This window comes from Canis lupus, chromosome 17 (genome assembly GCF_003254725.2).
Source record: "Canis lupus dingo isolate Sandy chromosome 17, ASM325472v2, whole genome shotgun sequence".
Lineage (NCBI taxonomy): Eukaryota > Metazoa > Chordata > Mammalia > Carnivora > Canidae > Canis > Canis lupus.
This window is the reverse complement of record NC_064259.1, coordinates 39243787-39269589: the sequence shown is the minus strand read 5'-3', so window position 1 is coordinate 39269589 and position 25803 is coordinate 39243787. Positions and strand designations below refer to the sequence as shown.

Sequence of the window (25803 nt, the reverse complement as noted above, 5' to 3'; positions counted from 1 at the left end):
ATCCAGCCCACCAGCCCTTCCCACCAGGTCCAAGAGAGCTAAGCCCTAAATAAGGCATCCATGGTATGGAACAAATTAACTTTTCCTTTAATCAGACTGGTATGAGTTATGTATCATCCACGGAAAGTTGAGAAAATGATCACTCAAATCATGTTTGGGGTTTTGTGTTTTAGATGAAGACTTCTACTTGATAAAGGAGAACAAGAGAAGGCAGGAAGCCTGTGCTTCAGGAGAAGACAGCTTTGGGGTGCGCAGAGACTCAGTATGTCATGGTGTCCAGGAGAATGCGCGCAGCATGAGCAGAGGGCATAGCAAAGAGCAGCTGGGTAGGGAGGGAAGAGGCATGCTGTGAGCAGAAGGAATGGAATGAGCAACATCCAGAGGCCTGGCTAATATAGGGAAGAGCAAATGACTGCATATAGCTGAGAAAGTGTGGCATGGGGGTGGCGGTGGGGGGTCGGGGTGCAGGCAGGAGTTAAGGCAATATTATGGTCCTGTTGGATGTGCCAAGGACCAGTGCCAAAAGCACATCTGCCCCACTCTGCAGATTTGCCCTACCGCTGACTAAGGAGGTACAAAAGACTAGCCCTCTGGCCTCTAGGTGGGATCACCTTGGGAGAACAATTCAAGCTCCAGTGCTCCCTGAGAGATCAGCTGGGACCACAGCTCTGCTCAGCTCCTTTCCCTGCCTCCCTCCCCCCAACCTCAACCTCTCCCTCTTTCTCCTGGAAGCCCCCTCAATGAACCAGGGGTCCCCAAAGTCTTGTTTCAGGCTCTGCTTTTATGGAACCCAACCTAAGACAGGCCATTAGGTCAACATATGGAAGACCACAGAAGGTCACAAGAAGCCCTTGAGGATTTTATTCAAAGGGAGGTCAAGAGAAATGGAAGAAAACCACTGGGGAAGCAGCAGGGCCCGTGAAGGAAGGGGTGGAGAGCCTAAGACAAGAGGGGTGTCTGGTGGGGAGCCAACATAGGGTTCTCAGCTACAGATCCTGGGTGCGTCAGCAAAGATGGCAGCAGCCTGGGGGCAGGGCGGGGGAGGAGAGGGCGGATACGCTTGGGCTGCAGCACCCACAGGCTTTGCATAGAGCAGACGTGCAGTTCATGTGGCAGGGAAGATGGGGGAGCGCTCTATAGAGAGAGGTCACAAGGCTGGTGGCTGTGGAATCACTGAGATCTGCTTGGCCTTGCTGAGTTCCAAATGCCTGTAGGCCATCAGGCTGCTAAATTCTGTGGACAGCTGAAAACCCAGGCCTGGGGCCCTTGAGAGGGATCTCACTTAGAGTATCAGTCAGGGGGTGCCCTGGGCTACATGAAGTAGGAACCTGGGTATCATGGCTTTTAGCCAAGTGTGGGTTTCTTTTTCTCACAGAACAGGAAGTCTAGCAAGCAGGCTAGTCTTGCAAGCAGTCTAGCAGGGCTAGTGCAGTGGCTCTGGTATGTCACAGATGTCCCCAGCTCCTGTCAGCCTCTGTTCTTCTAGCCTTGGTACATGGGCAACCTCCACCCCACAGTCCAGGTAGGAAGGAGAAGAGAGAGGAGATGGAAACAAGGAGAAACACTTATATCAGGAGAGGGAAAACTTCCCCGGAAACGGACAGGCTTCCATTTATATCTCTTTGGGCAGAACTATATCACATGGCTGCCCCCAGCTGCAAAGTCAGCCAGGAACTTTTTACAAGCCGGGCTGGCTGCTTCCCCAAACAAAATTTGGGTTCAGTTGGTAAGGAAGGGAAGGGGGGATCTGTAATAGTCAATAGTAGGATGTGCCACACCTGAAATAAGGTCCTGGGGTATCTGGATAAAAGGTTAGTAGTTGAGACTGCTCTAAAGAGATAAGATCCCCAAGGGGAAGAACAAAATGCAGAGCTGTCTTAACCCCAGGCAGCCCATCTTCAAGGGGTTGGAGAGGAAAGGAAGGAAGAAACACACGAGATAGCTTTGGAAATCAGAAAAGGAAATATTAGGCAAAATCAGAACTGTGATGTGACAATTCCAAGTCTGGGTTCAAACAACCTGAAACTCCCAATTATTTAAGAGAGGGAGCACACTAGTTCCTTTTTTTTTTTTTTTTAAGATTTTATTTATTTATTCATCAGAGTCACAGAGAGAGAGGCAGAGACATAGGCAGAGGAAGAAGCAGACTCCCTGCAGAAAGCCTGATGTGGGACTTGATCCCAGGACCCCGGGATCACGACCTGAGCCAAAGGAAAACGCTCAATCACTGAGCCACCCAGGCGTCCCGCAAAATGCATTTTAAATTGCTTTACCCTAAACAAGTAATATGGGTGCCCACATCAAAAAGGGCAATGTCTCAAAGTTCATTTCATCAATTCTGTGAGAATGCAGAGATGAGCTGATAGACTGAGTCTAGAATGAGCCCCTACCTTCCAGATACCCAAAGTCGAGGGAGGTGAGAACAGGAATATATTCACAGCAGTGGGGGTGGGAGGGAGCGTGGGAGCAAGAAGACTGTTCAGAAGTGCAGCACCTGCCACCCAGCATACACACAGACACAGTTTAGTCACAGAGTTGACCCCCGCCCCCTCCAGGCCAGCTTGCTAAAGCTCATCCATGGGCACAGGACAAGAGGAGGAGGGCTGGGGCCCAGGAGCTGTGGAACAGTGGGGATGAGTGAAGTCTACACTCAACTTCCTCCTGCCCTCGCCCCACAGGGAGAAGCAGTGGGGTAAGGTGGGGGAGGGGTGGGGGAGACAGCATTGTAGCCAGAAAAGCTCAAGAGGACACCAGGCCAGGGCCTCACCTGTGGCTTCCAGAGCTCTGGGTGACAGGTTACTCCTCTCCTACTGATCCCAGAAGCCAACCTGTCCTCCCCGTCCAACCAGGCAGACAATCTAGGTGGCTCATTCTAAACCAGTTTTAGCCATGGAACTTTGTATGAAAGCTCACTTAAAATCCCAAGACCTGGGGTACCTGGGTGGCTCAGTTGGTAAAGCGGCTGCCTTCAGCTCAGGTCATGTTCCTGGGGTCCTGGAATTGAGCCCCATGTCAAGCTCCCTACTCAGTGGGTAGTCTGCTTTTCCCTCTCCCTCTCCCTCTGCCCCTCCACCTCTCTCATGCTCTTTCTCTCTCTCCTCTCAAAACAAAACAAAACCATAATACAGATAAGAGGTATACAATTAGGTGAGTCTGGGTAGTCAGTCATTGAACATCTGACTCTTGGTTTCAGCTCAGGTCATGATCTTAAGGTTGTGGGATCGAGCCCTGCATCAGGCTCTGCACTCAGCAGAGAGTCAGCTTGAGATTATGTCTCTCCCACTTTCCTTCCCTCACATGCTCTCAATCTCCCTCTCTCTCAAACAAGTAAATAAATCTTTAAAAACCCTGCATGCAATTGATCTTTTGCAGGGTTTCTCCACTTTAGCACTACTGACACTGGGGCTGGGTAATTCTTTGTTGTAGGAAGCTGTCTCAGGTAGGGTGTTTAGTAGCATCCCTGGCCTCCACTCACTAGATGCCAATAGCATCTCCGGTCTCCTGCCTCTGCCAGCTGTGACAACCAATTTTAGTATATGTGCTACCGAAGTGAGCACCAGCTGTAACAACCAAAACTGTCTCCAGACACTATCAGATGTTCCCTGGGGGGACAAAACTGCCCCCAACTTTACCTACTGGAACAAAATCATTGTCTCTATTAAAATTCCAAACACTATCATATTTTTTAAGTACTGAGGGTTATCAAACTCATTACGAAAAATGAAAATCAGAGTAGACTAAAAATTGAAGACCCTTGGAGTTTCAGTATCTAATCTTGTTAATGTCTGGTTTGGGTTGCTTGATCTCAAGAAACTGGATTCATCAAGGTAAATGGTCGTGTTCTCACCTGTAAAATGTGTCAGCCAACAGACAGGCACAAGCCTGCATTCACACAGCAGCCAGGGCCGAGCACCAGACTGCAGAGGAGGGTTCTTAGATGTGCATGGGGATGGAAGGAGCACACTCCTTTCTGGATCTAAGTGTCTCATGCAAAGCACCTTTAACCACCCCATTCCATTTCCACCACCAAAGCGGGAAAAACTCTCTCTACACAATCCTTTCCTGTTTCTACTGCATGGGCAGGGTCTTCCTTCTCCTTTAGGAATGTGAAATTTCACCCGTGATACCAAAATCCACAAAGGAAGTGCTGGTTTGAGCTCTGCTGCTGAGACCATACTCAATCATCTCCTGTCTTCTAGGATTTGTTCAATTGAACTTATCAGTGCCTGCCACCAGGTGAGGACACAGAGAGATGGTTCTCCTGGAACCAGGAAGAGGCTCTCGCCAGACACAGGATCTCTAATGTCTTGATCTTGGGCTTCCCAACCTCCAGAACTGTGAGAAATGAATGCCTATTATTTAAGTAAATAATAAATAAATAAATAATGCCTCCACCACTGCCCTGGCCAGTGGTTCTGCAACTTGACCAGGCACAAGAACCACTCAGAGGCTGTGAAGTATGCAGATTCCCAGACCTCATCCCCAGAACTTCCCACCCGGCAGGACCAAGTAAGGATGCAAATGTGTATTCTAAGCAAGTTCTACAGAGTTATGTGCGTATGGCACTTTGAGAAACCAAGGCTACATCTTTAGCCTAAAGATTTTCAGATCCTCCTACAAACTGTGCAGTTACAAGGACCTGTCTTCTGAAATGAAAAATAAGTGTTGCTCCATTAATGCAGTCCACACTCTATTAATTTTGATCACCAATCAAAATGTAAACATGGCAATGAATCTGAGGTCTGTCTGCCTATTAATCTGCTAGTCAACGGGTATTCCTCTAAGGTTGAGAATGCATCATTACTAGCATTCAATTGCTGGCTTTTCATATGTTTAAAAGTGCTGGGCAGCCCAGGTGGCTCAGCGGTTTAGCGCTGCCTTCAGCCCAGGGTGCAATCCTGGAGACCCTGGATCTATAGAGCCTGCTTCTCCCTCTGCCTGTGTCTCTGTCTCTGTCTGTCTCTCTCTCTCTGTCTCTCATGAATAAATAAATAAAATCTTTTAAAAAAAAGTGCTAAAGCAGGGGCACCTGGGTGGCTCAGTCAGTTAAGCATCTGCCTTCAGCTCAGGTCATGATCCTGGGGTCCTGGGATTGAGCTCCACAGAATTGGGATCCCTGCTCACAGTGGGGAGTCTGCTTCTCCCTCTCCCTCTGCCTCTTCCTTCTGCTTGTGCTCTCTTTCTGTCAAATAAATAAATGAAATCTTTAGAAAAAAAAAGCGCTAAGGCAATTAATCCTGAATCCTTGGAATACATAAACATTCTCCAAAACTAGAACACGTCCAGGAGCTACACATGGTATTTCTCCAAGATTTCACTAAAGTGACAAAGTTGTTGACAGTGCAGCACCTCTTAAAAATCCAGAGCCTTAAAAAAAAAAAAAAATCCAGAGCCTTCTCCCCATCCCCACTCTCTCTGACACTCCTCTCCCCCTCATTCCCCTTCATCCTAGGGCCTCCTGCTCCCACCCTCACCCCACCTCAGGGTCCTCTGCCTCTGCTGGTCCTCCAAGTGGCTCTCTCCTTCACCCTCTTTATTCTAGTCTTTGTTCCCAAGTCACCCTCCTGGTAAAACAGCATTCCCACCCCTGAGCCTTGTTATTCACTCCTGCTACTGCACAGCACTCATTACTACTCACACATATTTGCCTGTTGTCTGTTCTCCGCACTAAATACAAGCTTCCTAGAAAAAAGGCTCTGGCAATTCAGTTTATGGTTATAACCTCAGGACCTACAGCAAGGCTCTAAATACTTGCAAAGGATGGACTCATCCAAGTCTCTGCAGGATAGCCAACCCAAAGTCGACAAGAGGCAGACATGAAAACCAGATCCTTGCCCGTGTCCAGATACCACAATCACTGGGCATTTGTGAAGTGTCCAGAGCATGCCTGACACTCAGAGAACAGGGATGGGGATCCTTTATAAACAAAGTCAAATGACTGTCCCACCCACCATCATGGGAAATAAAAGGAGCAGCTGGATCTGTTTTGTTTTGTTTTTTTAAAAGGAGAGGAAAGAGATAAAACAGTCAACAGTGCCGCTGTTTGATAATGGCCAAGTCAGCTCTTTCAGGATGTTTGCTAATATGTAAAAAGCAGGGTTGGATGAGAACATTTCTAACTGCCTCTTCTTCCACTAAAATTTATGAGTCTCACCTGCTTTTCAAAGTAAGAACAGGGGGATCCCTGGGTGGCGCAGCGGTTTGGCGCCTGCCTTTGGCCCAGGGCGCGATCCTGGAGACCCGGGATCGAATCCCACGTCGGGCTCCCGGTGCATGGAGCCTGCTTCTCCCTCTGCCTGTGTCTCTGCCTCTCTCTCTCTCTGTGTGACTATCATAAATAAATAAAAATTTAAAAAAAAAAAAAAAAAAAAAAAAAAAAAAAAACAAAGTAAGAACAGGAAACATAAAACTTAGCTGATTCAATGGATGCTCATACATTACAGCTATTTAGGAGAGAGAAATAGGAAGCTGGAATAAGTGGAGGGAAATGGACTTAAAAATAATAATAAAAGGGGAAAGAGAGAGTAGGATGGAGAAGACAGAGTGGAGGAAATGGAGTGGGGGGGGGCTAGGGGACAGGAAATTATGGGAGAGAAGAGCTGGAAGGGAGAAACAGATAGGAAGGAGGAAGAGAAGCTTCAGTGTTCTCATATTCTGTTCCCTGGAGCTGGACAGTCTCCCAGGAACCCCTCTCTGCAAATTCTAATATGCAGCCCCAACCACACACCCACCTCAGGCCCTAACTCAGAGCTCCCCTTCTGAATCCAAGAACTGCCCCTGCCACGCCCGCCCCTCTAGAGACTCCCCTAAATGACATAAAATGCAGTGGTGGCTGGTAAAGGACCCCCTCCTCACACAGAACATAGTAAATGCAGGATTTCTACCAAAACATACAACCTGACAGTCTGTCAAGGCAGGAGAGAGGACTATCTTTAATGGGCTCATGCCCAGGCTCTGGGCAAAGTGCACTCTCCAAGAGCTCTGTGTCTTATTTGCTGGCAAGCGCTTGACCAAAGTGTCTTAGTGAAGTGCACTGATCTCACGCATCAACACTCTCCACTGTGTTTAAATATATTTTTGAAGTTACATTCTGCCGGGGAAGCCTCTTGTACAGGACAATTGGGGGTGGGAGCAGGAGTGAAGTCTAAACCAAGTCTACTACACCAAGTAAACATGTGAGTCAGAGCTGGTGGTTCAGCTGCCTGAGGACAGCCAGCAGGAGGGAAGTCTGAGGAACAGCAGCATTAGAAAGAAACCTTCCTGTTAGGTGAAGCTGCACTATTAATGCTCTTCCACTGTCTTTTGCCAATGCCAGGGGGAGCCAAGCCAATGATGAAGAGAGCTCAATGTTGTGGGAAATGACTTCATTAGTGACCACAGAAAGGGGAGACCCTGAAAAGCCCTATGTGCCTTCTGATGCTAGACTGTCCACAGCACCACGACCTGCAGGCTTCTGATTTTCAAACTTGATTTTCTGACATAATCTCAAACTTATGGAAGGATTACAAGAATAGTACAAAAAAATTCCCATATATCTTTCACCTGGACTCCTCAACTGTTAACAATATACCATATTTGCTCTCTGTCATTCTATATAACACAATATACCGTGCATATTACTTTTTTAAAAAAAGATTTTATTTATTTATTCATGAGAGATACAGAGAGAGAGACAGAGACATAGGCAGAGGGAGAGGCAGGCTTCCTATGGGGAGCCTGATGCGGGACTCGATCCCAGGAGCCCGGGATCATGACCTGAGCCAAAGGCAGATGCTCAACCACTGAGCCACCCAGGCATCCCAGCATTTACCTTTTTGACCATTTGAAAGTAGTTGAAAATATGACATTCCCACCTACCCTGGGAAAATATTTCAGTATTTCCTGAATACAAGGATATTCCCTTACACAACCACAATATAATGATAAAAATCAGGAAACTATCGTTGCTTCAATACCATCTAATCTAAAGACCAGACAAAAAGTTCTTTATTAGTTCCAATAATAGCCCTAGAGCAAAAAGGATCACACGTGGTGTTCAGTTACCACATATTTTGAACCTCCTTTAACCTGAAACAGTTGCTTTATCTTTCATGATCTTTGCGTTTTTGAAAAGTACAGGCCAGTTATTTTGTAGGATGTCCCTCAATTGAGATTTGTCTACTTCTTCATGATTGGATTTAAGTTATACATTTTTGCAGAAATATCACAGACTAATGCTGGGCTCTTCTCAATGCATTTTCTTAGGAGGTACCTGATGTTGGATTTGTCCCACTGCTGGTGATATTAAATTTGATCAACTGGTTAAAGTGGTGGAAGGCAGGTTTCTCCACTGTCAAATTACTATTTTTCCTTCATAATTAATAAGTAACTTCGTAATTTCCTTCGTAATTAATAAGTAACTTGATGGTCAATACTTAGAGACTAAGCAAATATCCTCTTCCTTATCAAATACTTATTTCGGCACCCATTGGTGGATTCTTGCTGGAATAAGGGTAAAATCCAGTGTGAGGACACACAAGGTCAAACTTCAAGGAAAAAAAATGTGGGCTTGTTGAAACAGTATTTCATGAACAAGAATTAGCATGTGAGACTTAATTCAAATAACCCTGGGTTATGTTCACTCTGAGTAATTAAGGAGAAGAAAAAAAAGAACACCTCTAGATTTACTTCTGAGAATATGCATTAGTTTCCTTAGCATGCTAATTTCTCTCATGGCAAGCCATGCTTGCTGGAAACTCAGCCCTGCAATTTGCAAGGTGTCCGGTGGCAGCAAAGAGAGACACCCACGTCCAGAGAGCTGACAGCTAGAGTCATCCTCGCCCAGAGGCTCGATTCTCCAGCAGCCAACGTTGAGGCACTCAGCTTGGTGATTCCTGGTGTGCTGTGGAGTGGCACAGGGAGGTATATTTGAAAACAAAACCCCCAACTATCTACTGCCTTAGATGAGCCACAGTCAGGTTTAGGAACTCTTGACTTGGCTCATTTGAGAAGTATTTTTTTAAAGCTCTATTATCACAAAGTTAGAAACTTCAGAAATTATTTAACAGCGGAAAGAACATTCTGAAATCACATACTGGTTGTCATACTACAACCTACTGATATCCACTGTTAACATTCTGGTCTGTCTTCAGTCCTTGCATACATATATTTTATCAGGATTGGAATCGAAGTGTCTATACCGGCCTTCTCCAAGCTGGGTTCTACTGGAGAATTAGGCCCAACAGAAAAGGATCTGAATACCTATTTTTCTCAATTCTCCCAATGATGGTCTATAACTAGAATCATTCCTGAAGCACAGAAGAGAAGTTAATTCGTTACATACCATGGTTGCCTTAGAGTAGTAGGGCTTAATTCTCCTGCAGGCCCCCACTGCAGAGGTCTGGCCCATATTGTTGGATAATTTGCTTCATTTCCCTAATAATCCATTTAATAAGCACCTTCCATACACCAGGCACTGGGAATATAAAGATAAATAAGACACAGCCCCTTTCTTCTTTAAATGAATAATCCAGCCAGTAAAGGTGAAAATATCTTAAAACCCCAAACACCAAATAATGCCCTGACAGAGGGACAGAAGTACACCTGGAGCAGCCAGGAACCATCACCTCCATCACAGGATAGCAGGGAGGCTTCCCTGAGAAGATGATGCAGAAATGAGTCCCTAAAGGATGGGCAAGACTTCAGAGAAAGACAGAAGAGAGAACAGGCATTCCAGATGGAAGGAAGGCCATGCCAAAATGCCCAGAGAGACAGGCTCAGGCCTGATCAGAGTACCTGGTGAAAGTGGCAGAAGATGTGGCTGAGCAGGAACCAGGCCCTCCAAACGCACCCCAAAGGAGGATGCACCAGGTGGCTGTAAGTGGTTCCAGAGCGAGGATGGCCAGCTCAGGCTGAAATGAAGAAGGCCAGGGGAGAGGAGATCAAGGGAGAGGTCACGGAGTTTGCTACAGCTGAGGGCGATAGGGGAGCCAAACCAGAGTGGGCGCAGTGATTAGGGAGCCGATCAGGGGACATGGAGGTAGATGCCACACAGAACTTGGTAACCGAGCTGGCAGTACCTGTTCTAGGGGCCTGCCAGCTGAGATCTGGCCCACATAACTCAGGCCAGTAATGGGAAGAAGAAAAAAAAAAAGCAAAGTCCATGTAAGAGGGCACTATACAGCTCCATCATTCCAATGTTCTCTGAGATGATGTAATGGCGAAGGTGGTGGTACCCATCAGAGAAGGAGGCCAGAGGGAATGACAGGTGACCCTGGAGTAAACTGAGGAGAAGTGCTCAGAGAACTGCCCCTCCTCTTTGAGTCCCTTCAAGCTCTAACAGCTCTCCAGTGGGGGTTCTCTGTGACAGCCACCATCCAGGTGGGTAGGGAAGGGAAGGAGAAGGATTCACTAGGCACTTTACGGTTTACGTAGTAACAGGATTGAATAAGCCTCGATGTCCTAGAAGAAGCAGACTAGTTATGTCAAACTCAAATCAGAAATCAGTAATGACCCTGGGAAAGGAAATGAAGGGACAACAACTGGAACCAGAAGTTCGACAGGCCCTCGCAGTTTTTGAGACTAAAGGGGTGGAAACGATCCTATAGAAGAAAAAAGCGAGTTTTGTTTGGGCCATTTCGAGCTCAGGACAAGTTAAATATGCCTGAACTCTTAAAACCAACAATATGTATTTAGGTCTGTCAAGAAACAGGGCTAAAATAGAGAATTTCCTTTTACACCCCAATTACACATCCCTTTTACTCTTTTGCTCCAAATATTTCGGCAAGCCCCTAAAGAGGCACACTGCCACTCACATAACCAGTTTTTTGGGGTTTTTAAAATTTTATTTATTTATTCATGAGAGACGCAGAGAGAGAGGCAGGGACATAGGCAGAAGGAGAAGCAGGCTGTCTGTGGGGAGCCTGATGCAGGATTTGATCCCAGGATGCCGGGATCAAGACCTGAGCTGAATTCAAGCAGATGCTCAACCACTGAGCCACCCAGGTGCCCCTCACATAACCAGTTTTAATCAAGCATGGAGGTGGAGTATGGGCCTGGGACTACAGCACTAGTAACTCAGGACAGGCTCTTCTTCCAGAGGCTCTCATTACCATACTTTAAAAGTCAAACAAGTAGATCTACCACCAGTGTAATAATATTCATAGTATTTCTTTCAAATTTATTCTATGTTGGACATGAGGGGTATGTTACAAGATGCTTTCGATTTGGGGGTGGGGGAAGGTAGGTGTCTGGGAAGGGGTTAGGAAAGGTCCTCCCAGGAAGGCAGGAGTGGGAATTGGTGGATGTGGGCAGGCAGGTGCCACCTGAGCAGGCACAGAGGGAAAAACTTCACATGGAGTGTCTGAAGATCCAGCCTGGAAGGGAATAATGTGCCAAGAGAAGCTGGAAAAAGAAGCAGGTCATGCCGTGGCAGGCTGGAATTTTATCCTGAGGTAAAAGAAAAAGGGTGAGCATAGGGGACAGGGAGTTAACTGGAATTGGATTTTGGAGACCTCTCTTGAGGTCAGACTGGAGATGCGGAAGTCCTCTTGTACCCTGAGGCCAGTTAGGAAGCTGCTGTAGAGACTCAGAGGAGTGGTGATGGTGTGGCAGGGAACACACCAACCTGGAGAGGGAACAGAGCTGTCTCAGCCACCTCAGGTAACCTTCTCAAGAATTTCCACAGGAGCCATTCTGAGGCATGGGAGGGCTGTATTTGCCTCCAGGTCAGACTGCCTGAGTCAGAATGTCCCCTGGATGTTTCCCCTGGGTTCTCTCCCCTATGGTTCTTAGTTAGCCTCTCTGAGCCTCAAAATTCTCGTTTGTAAAAAGAGGATAATAATGACACCAAACTCATATGGCTTTTGTGAAAATTAAGTGAGTTGACATTATAAATAAACAAAATGACACATATATGAAAAAACATGACATACATATATTAAACATGAGGATAAACAGATGAGAATAAGGTGAGGCAGTACAGCATTTGTCTTTTTTCCTGTCCTATCTCTGTGTTGTAGCATTTAGGTTTGTTGGGAGGGGGGTGAATTTAATAAGAAGATTTTTCACAAAGAGCTCACTCCCTCTTCACCAACCAAAAAACACTGCTAGATTCCTATGATCCTAGATTTGCTTGGCAGGAACTGAACCCCACCACCAGAGTTAGCTCTGACTGTCCCTGCCCCCAGCTCAATGTTTACAGGCTAAGATGCAGAACTGCGTTGTCCAATACAGTTGCCACTAGCTACATGTGGCTGTTAAGTACGTCAAACATGGCCAAAACAAATTGAGATGTGCTGTATACAGTAAGTAAGAGATACACCAAGCTTTGAAGACTTAGTATGAACAGATCAATGTAAAATAGCTCTTTAACAATTATTATATTGATTTTGTAAAATATTGAACATATTGGGTTAACTGAAACATATTGTTAAAATTAACTTCACAGGGTGCCTGGGTGGCTCAGTTGGTTAAGGGTCTGACTCTTGATCTTTGGTCTAGTCTCAGGGTCATGAGTTCAAGCCTTGCACTGGGCTCCACACTAAGTGTGCAGCCTACTTTAAAAAAAATTGGGTTGCCTGGGTGGCTCAGTTAGTTAAGTGTCTGTCTTTGGCTCAAGTCATAATCCCAGGGTCCTGGGATCAAGCCCCACATCGGGCTCCCTGCTCAGTAGGGAGCCTGCTTCTCCCACTCCCCACTGCTCATGCTGTTTCTCACTCTCTTGCTCTCAAATAAATAAATAAATAAATAAATAAATAAATAAATAAAATATTTTTAAAAATTAATTTCCCCTGTGTTTTTTAAAGTTTCCTTTCTTCTAATTCATTGGCTCTGTTTTAATTGCTATGTTCCCAACTTCTTAATTTAGCTAATTAAATCATTGCCATTTTCGTTAATAAGCAATTAAGACTGTACATTTCCCCCTTAAATACCAAGTTAGTTGCACCTCACTAGTTTTTTGAGTATACAACTCATCCTACAAGTTTTGACATATATGTTTACCATTATCAATTATCTTTCAAATCTAAATATTTTCAAATTCAAATTTTCAAATATATTCTTTCAAAGTATCTTTTAATACGGATATAATTTAGTTGCACTGTGTTCAGAGAACTTAAATCTGTATGATACTGATTATTCTAAATATGTTAGGACTTCTTTCACAACCAGGTATACACTCAATTTTTATAGAAGTACAATCTTCACTTGCTGGGACCATGTTTTCTATATAATCAGTTTGATCAAGCTTATTGTTTGCTGGAATAATTCCTTATTCATTTTCACTCAGCTTGTCCTATCAGTTATTGAAAGATGTATGTTAAATCTCCCACTATGATGGCAAATTTGTCAACTTGCTTATCCTTCAGTTACTTTTTACTTTATATAGGTTGAAGCTGTGTTATTAGGTGCATAAGAGTTTAGAAGTTCTCATATTACTCAGAAATTGAAACTTTGATGCAGCTGTTTGGTTTTTTTTAAGATTTATTATTTATTTATTCACCAGAGACACAGAGAGAGAGAGAGAGAGAGAGAGGCAGAGACACAGGCAGAGGGAGAAGCAGGCTCCTAGCCAGGAGCCCAATGCGGGACTCAATCCCGGATCCCAGGATCATGCCCTGAGCCGAAGGCAGATGCTCTGAGCCACTCAGGAGTCTCGCACCTGTTTCCTTTTAATTTTTCAAATGTGGTATATGTATACAATGGAATATTAGCCATTAGAAACGACAAATACCCATCATTTGCTTTGACATGGATGGAACTGGAGGGTATTATGCTGAGTGAAATAAGTCAATCGGAGAAGGACAAACGTTATATGGTCTCATTCATTTGGGGAATATAAAAAAATAGTGAAAAGGAATAAAGAGGAAAGGAGAGAAAATGAGTGGGAAATATCAGAAAGGGAGACAGAACATGAGAGACTCCTAACTCTGGGAAACGAACAAGGGGTGGTGGAAAGGGAGGTGGGCGGGGGGTGGGGGTGACTGGGTGACGGGCACTGAGGGCAGCACTTGATGGGATGAGCACTGGGTGTTATGCTATATGTTGGCAAATTGAACTCCAATTAAAAAAATGTAGCTACTAGAAAATTTTAAGTTATATGTGGCTTGGGTTATTTTTCCGCGGACAGCACTGGTCTAGAGAGAGGATAAGCAAAGAGTCTGCACCAACCACCAAGCCCTGGAAGACTAAGGACTTGACTGCAAAAAATAACAAGCAAAGAGGGGAGAGTCTTGGCAGCTCTGTTAAATAAAGCACCATACTCTGTCTTCCTCTCTTGCTGCTAGAGTGTAGATAGGAAATGAGACCAAGATGTTTCTGAAAAGCAGAAAGGAAGTGAAGAACAAGACAGAAGCAGAGAAAAAAGCAGAAGCTGAGAAAACACAGTCAGGGAAGAAGGAACCCTACACATATAATAGAACAACTACTTCTCTTCTGAACTCAATACGTTTAAGCCTTTAATTATGAAAATGACACTTAATATTAAAAACAGCCTAACTGTTCAAAAGGCAGAACATTAAAATAGATCCATTAAAATAGACCTTTTTTGTTATTTTTATCATTTCTCTCTCTGAATTAATCATATCATATGATACTTAGCTATTATGATTCCAGATAATAAAAACTTGAAGGGAAAACGGAAAGAATTTATACATTATAGGAGTTGGTGAACCACCCGATAACCTAATCCTGGATATTTTTTCCATGCTGGAAGAAGAGAATAAAAATATCTTATATGGCCTCAAAAGACCAAGAAATGGGCTTTTCCTCTAGGACATGGGGGAATTCCTAGCAGAAGTCCAGAAATACAGAGAAGGCAGATCAGAGAAACAGAAACAAGTATAGAAAGTACAATATTAATGGAACCAGAGGGAGAAGAGGTTCCCAGAAGTGTCTGCAGCAAGAAGGCTGGGATCTGAGATAAGGTAAAGCAGTTTGGCCAGAGAAACTCTTTCCTGACAACATTGCTCTTGGGTTCCCCACAGCTCAGCCTGTCCTGCTGCCTGACTCTGGGGTGACTGGGTCATGGAGGTGACTCCACTTGCCAAGAGCATGTGGGACATAGGGCGATGCCAGGTAGAAACTGATCACAACTCCCGGTAGGACTCCTGACTGTCACCTTAGTGCATTCATCAGCTAGAAGAAGGATGTATTAACACTATACCAATAAAAATTAACCACTAATTACCATTTAATAACCATATTGATAATTATACTAATAACAAGGTTATTATTCAAAAACTGGAATAAAATAGCTTTGCCTGCATCTCCCAAAGCTGAGTATACACAGACCCATGACCGAGCAATCACACACCAACTATAACCCCCATCAGAAATGCATATGTATGTATACCAAAGACAGGTACGAGAATAGTCACAACAGCATTATATGAGATAGCCAAATGCTGGAAACTGCCCAAATGTCCATCAACAGTGCACAGATAAATATGTGATATATTATTCACCCAATGGCCAAAATCAGCAACAAGAGTGAGCACACTACAATGAGAGGCAGTGTCATGACTGAGTATCGGAAACCCAGCTCATAAGGAAAGATGGCAGACATCACAGGATCCATTTATACAAACGTGGACAGTCAGGCGTAGGTTATCCTCGGGGATGTACGGTCTGGAAGGGAGCACATGAGGAGCTCCTGCTTCTTGATCTGAGTGCATGGGTGTGTTCAGTTTGGAAAACTGGTGAACAGTACACTTATAGTATGTCTACTTTTCTATTAAAAAGAAAGAAAAAAAGAAAAAGCTCTCCAGGTAAGATAAGCCTGGTAGTGTCCTTGTACCCCTCTAACCTCATTTGTCTCTTATTCCCTTACACAACTTCCTTACTCCCCCCTCTGCATGTGTGCTTAAGCTTGGGTCTCTCTCCCTGGGGAACCCGCATGTCACCATCCATATTTATGGCTTCTTCCCACACGAGGCTGGTGATTTGAACCCCGCTCCCCCATTTTGGATGCCTTTGCTAACTTACACCATTCACAGGGATCCAGTCCTAGCTTCTCCTTTTTCAGCAGTTAGGAAGTTTGTACCATCATTATGTATCTTCCCAGCTGTTTTATTTCTGCTCAGCTAGACTAAAGACATGAAGCACGCCCTCTGGGAATGATCTCAACCCTCCGCAAGCCATTCAGATTAAATCGTTCCTCAGGAGCTAGAAGGGTATGGAAGGGGAGTCTTGATCCTTCTCCCAGGAATGGCTGGCCCCAAGACACACCCCTCTGCCCTCCAGCACCTGGATGGACTCCCACAGAGAACTCTGAGCCTCTTTTTATGGTCTGTTCACCTCCCAAGGGATAAATTCCCCTCACTGCTGCCAAACAGCATGGGGCTAACTTGGCAGCTTGTACCAAAATCATAAGCATTTTCAAAATAGGTAGTCAAAAACATGAGCTTTTAGAATTTACGCCTGTCAGCCCTTTCACTCTTCCATTAACCCCCTCACGCCTTCCCAGCTCACTCATTTCTTTTCTGGCCTAAAGAAAGAAATGGCTACTGATCATAACTAAGGTTCATTCCATCTTACAAAAACAGCAGCACTCGCATAATGAACAGCCACAAAAAAGGACTCAGGACATCCTGGTTATAGTGTCCTGGCAGTTCATAGCAGTCTCTCCCATCCAAGAAATTTAGGTGATCCTGGCTCTAACACTAGAAATGTAAGACATTCTTCCAAGCTGTCAAGCTTTCCAGATTACACAAGTGAAACCACAACCCATCATGTTTTTGAGTTGGTGCCCCTTCTCTCAACAGACATGGATTCCTCTTCCAGTTTCAAGATATGCATCTCACTATGGAAGAGCATTAGCAGTTATAAACCAAGAGGAGAGTGAGGCTAAACACCAGAGGGCAGGAGATGAGTCTCCTTCATCTTTGTACCAGGGCACCTAGCTCCCTGCTTGGCACAAGCAGGCAAGCCAAGGGCGCCAGATGAAACGCAGCACATAAAACTATTTTCTCTTTTAGAAGAACGATACCTAATTAAGCAAAGGCCACATATGCGAATTAAGACAAGAGGACGTAAAATTCATTTTTCGAGCCATCTATTGATTTGCAGGTCCCTCTTCACTGGTAAACACCTTCTTCGGTCAGAACCACTGAACCGGAGGCCCGGAAGGAAGCACATCCATCAGCAGCTCAAGCCTCCCACTAGAGACGAGGAGACAGAGAGCCCCACAGGGGGACCGGTGTCAGCCAAGGTCACCCAGCTGGTGTGGGGTGGGGACAAGACCCCGCCTCTCCCTCTTAGCCCAGCTCCTCTGAGAGATGCTCTCGGAAAACCTTGCGTTACTTACTACCAGCGTATAACGAATGCATGCCCACGTCAAGGCACTGCTTACAATTCAAAGGGAAGCAAAAGGTCACCAGAATGTGTCTCTTCCGTAGGGCTGGCTGCAGAGAGGCGGCAAGGAAGGTCTATGGAGAATTTCTACCTGCAGACGCCACATACCGCGCCTTCCCGAAGGATGCAATGGGCAGCTGGGGAAGCTGCTAGTTACCCTACAAAGGGTTCCCCAATCCCGTCCCAGGGTAATGAGTGAACTCGGCTCCGATGGCTGGACGCTTCCACCAATGAATTAAACCCCGAGCCGCCGCGGAAAGCCCGGGGAGAAAGGGCGACTGGGGCTCGACCCGACACCCCTGCAGTTCCCCCCCTGCGCCTCCGCCGCGTCCACAGCGGCGCGGCGTCCCCCGCCCAGTCAGTCCACGCGGCGGGAGGCCACGACTCTCAGCCCGCGCCCCCGCGAGGCGCGACTAGGGGCGCCGAGCCCGGGGCGCTCCCCGCGGGGCCCGGGTGGAGCCGCGGGGCCCAGCCAGGCAGGGGCAGGGGCTGATCGCTGCCGCCGCCCCCAGCCCGCGGGCCCCGCTACGCCGAGAAGGGGCCGCGCCACTTACCTCGGCCGGCAGGTGCCGCCGCCGCCGCCGCCGCCTCGGTTCGCAGCTGCAAGGGACGCCGCTCCGCGCCGCCCGCAGCCTTCGTCCGCATGCTAGGGAGGGGGCGCTGGCCGGCCTCCAGCCCCGGGCCCCGCGCCCCCGCCCGTCCCCGGCGCCGCGCTCGCGCCCATTCAGCACCGGACCGTCCGCTCCCCCGCGCGGATGCGGAGGAGGGACGCGGGGCGGGGACGGCAGTCACGTGGACAGGAGCGACCAATCGGAGCTCGCGAGGGCGTCCCGCGGAGGCCCCGCCCCCAGGACGCGCAACCCCTCCACCCAGAGCGGTAGGGAGAGCGGGGCGCCCCCAGCTGGACGTGGCGGGCTGGGCTGGTGGCCTGGGAGAAGCCGGGGCGTCGGGCGCTCGGCGTTCTCCAAGTCTGCGTGTGGTTAGCTGGTGGAGGGAAATAAGGGGGCATCTGGGCTGGTTATAGGCTTTTGCGCAGAGAATTGTTACATGTGGATCGCGTGGACGAAGGGGCTTTACCTAGTCACGTGCTTCACTTCCCGGCTCAAGCCCCTGGGCCCATCATGGTTCAGGGACCCGACACCCTTGAGAACCGCACTAGGGCAGCCTGGCCGAGTGTCTGGGGACTTGCAGAACATCTCACGCCGTTCCACGTGTCTGAGAAAAGGGAAATAGTGCTGCTTACCCACTTGGTATCATAGATGGGTAATTGAGGCCCGGAAAGTAGAAGTCACTGGGGCATTTGGTGGCAGACCAAGGATCAGAACCCTGCACTTAGAGTGCCCGTTTCCATACCTCAGGAATCTTCCTTGGTTCTGGAAAGGAAATGTCATATATTTTTAGGCACAAGTATTAGTGAACCTCCAAATTCAAGAATTAAAAGGAGTTTAAAGCATTGATATGTTACTTCTTTAACGCAGCCGAATGTGTATAATGCGCCCGCAACATTTCTGTGCCTTAGGACTTGTTGACTCTTCGGTGAACTCAGTGAAATTGGTCTGCTTTCAGAATCTCCTTTCAGGTTAATGGATACAGAGCATCGCCGTCATGTGCCTGTGATACTGATTCCAGTTTAAAAAGGAGGATCCTAGACACGGAGCCAAATATATTTGCATGAACTGAGAGTTTTGTCGCTCCTTTAAAAAAATTTTTTTTTTTTAATTTATTCACGGGAGACAACAGAGAGAATGGCAGAGACAGGCAGAGGGAGAAGCAGGCTCCCAATCGGGAGCCCAATGCGGGACTCGATCCCAACACCCCAGGATCAGGACCTGAGCCAAAGGCGTCTGGACACCCAACCGCTGAGCCACCCAGTTCCTTTTTTGCAACAGTTTGCTCAGGGTTCGTACAGCTCCATAGGGGGTTTGGAAATGTTTGTGTTCTTCCCTGGTGGGGGCAGGGGTGCAGAAAAAATGTGCTATCTGGGTAACAAAAATCAGGAGGGAAATCTTGGAAAGGAAGGAGAGGGGAGGACTCTGCCGTCATACTTTCCAAAGGGATGTTGCCATAAAAATGTTTCCAGGTTAATCTAAGGTGAGGACACAGGAGCATTTTGAAAATATCGGAGGAAAAGCTATCATTGGGAGATCTAAATCCAGTGGATCAGCCAAGGCTGGCCAGGCAGAGCAGCTGCGAGAGGTCAGTGACAGCTGCAGGGAGAATGCTGAGCACCTCACCACTTCTCTCTTGGAGACCAGCCCAAGCCCAGCCTGCTTGATCAGATACTCTACCTCTCTTTGCCTCAGCTGCTCTTCCCCTTTCTCCCAGATACTCCTTGTTGGTAAAATGCCACAAAAGCAATATGGCTGATATAAGAATCAGAATACTGTGCCTTGGAAAAGTGGGTGTAAGGTGGAGAAAGGGAGAAAGAAAGGGAAAAAAAAAAAAAGGGGAGCTTGAAACTGCCTCCTGTCCCAGCCTGACAGGACAGATGTTACACTTACCCTGCACCCCCTACTACCTCATTCACCTCATTCACATTTGGTGGCAAGAGAAACTGACTTGTGCAACAAAACAAGCCCTACCTTAAAACAGCCCTTTTACTAGCTGCAGAGCCATCCTCAGCCACTGTTCTGAATTGAGACAGAGATCCTTAAATCATAAATTAGGATTAGCCACTAGATCTCAAATCTTTACCTGGAATCTCAGAAAAGCTCAGGATGGCTTTTCCTGTGGTGAAGGAAACTGTTAGCAAAGTGGCTAAACTATTTGTAAATCCGGGACAGCCACCATGATTTTGTAATTCTTTTGTTCCTTATGTTCATGACTTAGGTCATTCTGATCACAGGCATTGTGGTTGCCCCCAACCTCCACCCAACTGTGAGGCAACATATGGTTTAGGTAAGTTTGCCCCACTTTTAACTCTATGAGTCAGCTCTGATTGTTCTAGGTCAGAGGTTCTCAAAGTATGGTCCATGGACCCCTAGGGGTCCCTGAAGACATTTCAGGGAATCTCTGAAGTCAAAATTCATGATTACCTAAGACATAATTTATCTTTCTCATTGACGGTGCAAGGGTAAAGGTGTGCAAAACTACTGGGGCCTTCACAAATCAAAGTGGTGGCACTGAACTGTACTAACATCTTTCACTACCACACTCATGGTTAAAAATTTTTTTTTAATTAAAAAAAATGCAGTCTCACTTAATATTCTTGATGGAGCAATAAATATTACTAAATTAAAATCTCAACCGTCGAGCACATAATTTTTTTAATATTTTATATGACAAAATGGAAAATGCACATAAAACCCTTCTGCCACAAACTAAAGCATGGTGGTTGTCTGAGGGAAAACACTTGCACAGCCGTAAGCTGAACTAGCTGTTTTGAGGTTTTTTTCATGAAACGCCATTTTTGCTTGAGGAAGCAACTGACAAATCATGGTTATTTGGTAGATATTTCTACCAAAATCAATCAATTAAGTGAGCCTGTCTCTTCAGGGAAAACAATGGACTATTTGTTGCCAATGATGAAAAATCCCAGCTTTCAAAAGAAATTTAGAATTTTGGAAGAGTTATATCACAATGAGACAGCTTCTCAATATTTAAGGACTTTTCTGATGGGACTGACGGTGATGTTAATAAATATGATTTGGGGATAATGGATCATGTATGATATGCCAACTGCAGGAAGACCTGCATTTACTCCATGAATCAAGGTTTTCCAGATGGCTAATGCATGATGTTACAAAATCACACATGAGTTAAAGGTGAATTTTAAATGTGAGGCAGACAATGGATTTTAATTTAACAGTATGAAAAATTTATAGATAAGGTTTCAGATTCTACTGTGCAACAAGCCTTTAAGAAATGACCTCTTGTAGAGTTTTGGTATAGTACCAAAAAAGAATATCCACAATTATCTTTAAAAGCTGTTACACTACTCCTCCCTTTTCCAATTACATATGGATGTAAAGCATATTTTTTCCTGTACTTTAACCAAAACGATTTGCAACAGATTGAATACAGAAGCAGATATGAAAATCCAGCTGTCTTCTATTAAACCAGATTTAAAGAGACTTGCAAATTAAAAAAATAAAGGGAAAAAAAGCCATTCTTCTCACCATCTTTTTGTTCTGGAAAACATAGTTATACTGGGGGGGGGCGTGTTAATACCTTTTAAAACATAGTTATTTTTCAATTACTTGTTATAACATGTAATTTTATTATTTTTATAAATTATTTTATTAATCTTAATAAATTTAACTTCTAATTTGGCAAAAAGCAATAGATGAAACCTCCATTAAAAAGATACTTTGGAAAAAAAACATACTTTGGGATCTTCAGTAATTTTTAAGAGTGTAAAGGGCCCTAAGACCAGAGCTTGAGACCTGCTGGTCTAAGCCACCCAGAGTCATCCCATCTTCCTTGCCACTAGGATTGATTCATGAGCAGCCGTAGGAACCAGACTGATCTGGTCAGAGGAAATCTCAGATTTATGGAATGGTGAGAGAGAGATGCTCTCATCTCCAGCTACACGGGAGTCAGGTAGTAAGTAGCCTCAGAAGTTGCTGAAGAGGCAGTCACTTTAGACTACAAGAACTTACTTTAGAAGAGAATAAGGCTGAGTGAAGCAGAGAGAAAAGTTAGAAAGAAACCATTCCCTTTATGACATTTTTGAGCCACTAGATCACACCAGCCCTGCAGCTCATCCTACCTCTATAAACTCCAGTTTTCTGAGCCAATGAGGTCTACTGTGGGTTAAACTAGCCAACTTCAGGTGCTCCCTTGACATTCTGTGTATATTTTTTTGTTTGTGAATATTTTTACATACATAGGGGCTGAAGGCCTCAGGATAGTATACTTTCTAGGGTTTATTCATTTAGTTTTTTTCATCGTATCATGGACACAAGTTAGCCTCTGAAGTGAAGCTGGAAGGCACAGCAAGAACTGGGAGGAAGGGGACCTGGCACAGACAAGTGAGATCAAAAGCGCCAATATTATTTTTGAGAACAGTAAGGAGCAGTGGCATATGATCTGGAATAACAAAGTTATAGCAGATTTTTATTTTCTTTGCTTTTAGGTATTTCTCATATTGGACAACATTAGCATGCACTGCTGTCTTAAGGAAAAAAGAGAACTATATTATTATTTTTTTAATAGCCCTTCAAAAGAGCACAGGCTGAGAGGGCAGACTGGCATCAAGAATAGCAAGAAACGTCTTGGGCTAAAATTGCTAGCAGGGAAAAAAGATCTGTAAGAGATGCAGATAGGCCTAGAAAACAAACTTCCTTTCATTTACAGCTTTGCCAAGAGCCAACCTCAAAGATTCAAGAGGATGAGCAAGAATCCCCAAGGGTTAAGGAATCATTAATTATGTCTCCATCAAAGTGGCTGGAATATTTGCAATTGAGAGAGAGAGAGAGACCAATGTGATGATTAGATCAACACTAGAAAAAGCTTGAGATATCACATTAAGTGAAATCAAAAAAGGGGATACAGATGAGATGCAAACTTCTACTATGTGACCAAAATGAGAAAAGAGCTTGGAAAAAGAAAACAGTTGTGGTATTAGGGTGGTAGGATCATGAGTAATCTTTTTTTTTTTTCCTTTGTGAGAGATGTCCTTTCATGTTGTTATAATGTTGTTTTTTTACAATAAATAAAACTGAAGGGAGTCATTGGTTCCAATTACTGAGGTCTCAGAGGCTTTTCCAGATGGCCTGTTTCTTTTCGCCTGCCAAATGGCTCTCATCTGACACCAAGACAGAAGCTGTGCCTTCCCTAGGGCCTGGCATCTCCGAAGCTGTTAGGGGTGATGCTGTGTGACTATTCTGTAGGTGGCCAGAAGGAAAGGACGGTAGAGCAGTGGTATCGGCCAAGAGGAGCCTGTGTGGAAGGCGGGTGGCGGGGGGCAGTGGGGGGCAACCATCCCTCACCCTCTACCGTCGTCTTGCTGTCGGGTTTCCCACCCAGGTATCATCTGTGTATTTTTCTCCTGGCGAGCTTCACCTTCTGCTGGACTCCCACCCTCATCCTCCCGAGATGCTGTCCCTCCCTCCCTTCCTCAGTCCCCAGGGGCTGGAGCACAGCTGCAGCCGACAGAACACAGAAGGACTGCTGCCCTAAAGCACAAAGGAAATCAATCAATCCCCAGTTTTTCTAGGAATGCTTCCTGTGAACAATCGCGGGAAAAGCAGGAGTAAAATGAAGGAAACATCAGAGGAAGGCGGTCTGTTGACAGAGGGCCGGCTGGGTTGAGGAAACAGTTTGGCACAGACTCAATTCTTTTAGCCCTTGTGCGCCACCTTTCCAGGCGCATCTGCAGCCTCTTGTTCCACCCTTCCTTCATGCATCTATTTATTCATCACACGAACATTTGCCAAGAGCCTATCCTGTGCCAGGTATGACACTAAATGCTTTACAAAAACGATTTCATCTTATCTTCATAACATCCCTTTGTGGTGGGGTCTTCTCATGCTCATATCTTACCTAAGGGAAGGTCTGGAGGCTTTGGAGAAACTCAGGGATATGAGATAAACTGCCAAAGGTCACATGGCTGGGAAGTAGCAAAGTCAGGATTGGAACCCAGGGCTGTCAGACGCCAGAGTTCACCTAAGGCACAGTCCTTTTTCGAAAGGTTAGATAGTCTAACTGAAGAGAAAGACACCTTTAAAAAAAAAGATTTTATTTATTTATTCATGAGAGACACACAGAGAGAGAGAGAGAGAGAGGCAGAGACACAGGCAGAGGGAGAAGCAGGCTCCATGCAGGGAGCCCGATGCCAGACTTGATCCCAGGACCCTGGGACCACGCCCTGAGCCGAAGGCAGATGCTCAACCGCTCGCTCAACCGCTGAGACACCCAGGCATCCCAAGAGAAAGACACTTTAAGACAAATGAACAAGCAAAACCAGTAGCACAGTGAGCTACAACAGAGGCACTATTCACAAGAAGTCAGGAGAGCATGGCGTGGAGGTGGGGGTGGGAGTAGAGGCAAGGCTGGAACTGCCTTAGGGCTGCTCAAGGACAATTGAATCTGGCTGTGAAGGGTAGGTAAGGTGGGTATATTGGTAGGTATATGAGTTTGGGGCTGAATTAGTTTGCTATTGCTGCGTAAAAAATCACCACACATTTAGCAGATTAAAACAGTACACATTTACTGTTTCACAGTTTAAGTCCAGGTCCAGTGTAACCGAATTCTCTGCCCAGGGTCTCACGTGATGGAAATCAAAGTATTAGCCAGGACTGCAGTTCTCAAGTGAGCTCAGGGTGCTCACTCAAGCTCACCAGGTTTCGGCAGAATTTATTTCCTTGCAGGGCTGGAGTCCTGGGGGGAATTTTTTTGCAAACTGTTGGCCAAGGACCACCCTCTGCTCCTAGAGGCTGCCCAAGGGTTCTTGCCATGTGGCCCCATAGAAAGTTCACAACATAGATGTTTGCTTTCTTCCAGGCCAGCTAGAGCCCACAGCTATATGGCTTTTTCTTCTACTACCAACTGGACAAAACTTTCTGCTTCTAAGCCTTTTTTTTTAATCTATTCATTTGAGAGAGAGAGAGAGAGAGAGAGAGAGAGAAAGCTAGAGCACAAAAGGGGAGAAGGGCAGAGGGAGAGGGAGTGGACTCCTTGCTGAGCAGGGAAGCCAGAAGGCCACTCAGGCAACTCAGGGCTTGACCCCAGGACTCTAAGATCATGACCTAAGCCAAAGGCCGCTTAACCACAGAGCCATCCAGGCACCCCCAAAACTTTCTGCTTTTAAAAATCTTGTGTGTGGGACGCCTGGGTGGCTCAGGGTTTGAGCATCTGCCTTTGGCTCAGGGCGTGACCCCGGGGTCCCGGGATCGAGTCCCACATCAGGATCTCTGCATGGAGCCTGCTTCTCCCTCTGCCTGTCTCTGCCTCTTTCTGTGACTCTCATGAATAAATAAAATATTTAAATAAATAAATAAATAAATAAATAAATAAATAAATAAATAAAAATCTTGTGTGATTAAGTCAGACTCACACCCAGATAATATCCTTATTTTAAGATCAGCTGATTTAGGACATAGTTGTATCTGCAAAATCTCTTCACAGCAGCCTTAGATCAGCATTCAGCCGAATAACTAGGAGAAAGTGTGCATCTACCAGAGCCTAGAGATTTGGGGAACCATCTTAGAATTCTGCCTACCACAGTAAGATTTAGCAAATGATGAAGATGAAGATCAATCTAGGAAGAGGATATACAGGGTGAGCAAGAATTCTGAGAGACTGCTGGGAAAGAATAGAAAAGTGAGTGCCATGTTTCCAACAACGTGGAAGAAGAGATTCTGGAGAAATCTGCCAAGTCAAAAATCCCTAAGATGCTGGGGAAACTATTAAAAGCCTGTTTTTACAGCAAGGCTGAGCTGGCAGGATGGAAGGAAATCCCTCAGAGGCAGAAACAATGAGGAAATGCAAACCCAGAGAAGTGAGCAAGAGCCAGACTTTGCCTTGGAG

The 25803-nt window shown here is 45.7% G+C and overlaps 1 protein-coding gene across 4 annotated transcripts in view; it reads right to left on the bottom strand.

Moving 5' to 3' along the window:
- ST3GAL5 (ST3 beta-galactoside alpha-2,3-sialyltransferase 5) overlaps positions 1-18089 on the bottom strand; it is a 51518-nt gene extending 33429 nt beyond the window's left edge. Inside the window, exon 1 of one of the 4 annotated variants that reach the window (XM_049095561.1) lies at positions 17886-18089. In XM_049095561.1, coding sequence (XP_048951518.1) covers positions 17886-17976 — 91 coding nt within the window. In that variant the 5' untranslated portion in view covers positions 17977-18089. Of the gene's footprint in view, positions 1-9774; positions 9864-17885 lie in introns of those variants that run through there. The other 3 variants (XM_025453824.3, XM_049095562.1, XM_025453825.3) reach the window with 3 other exon arrangements.
- Between the last annotated feature and the right edge of the window lie 7714 nt (positions 18090-25803).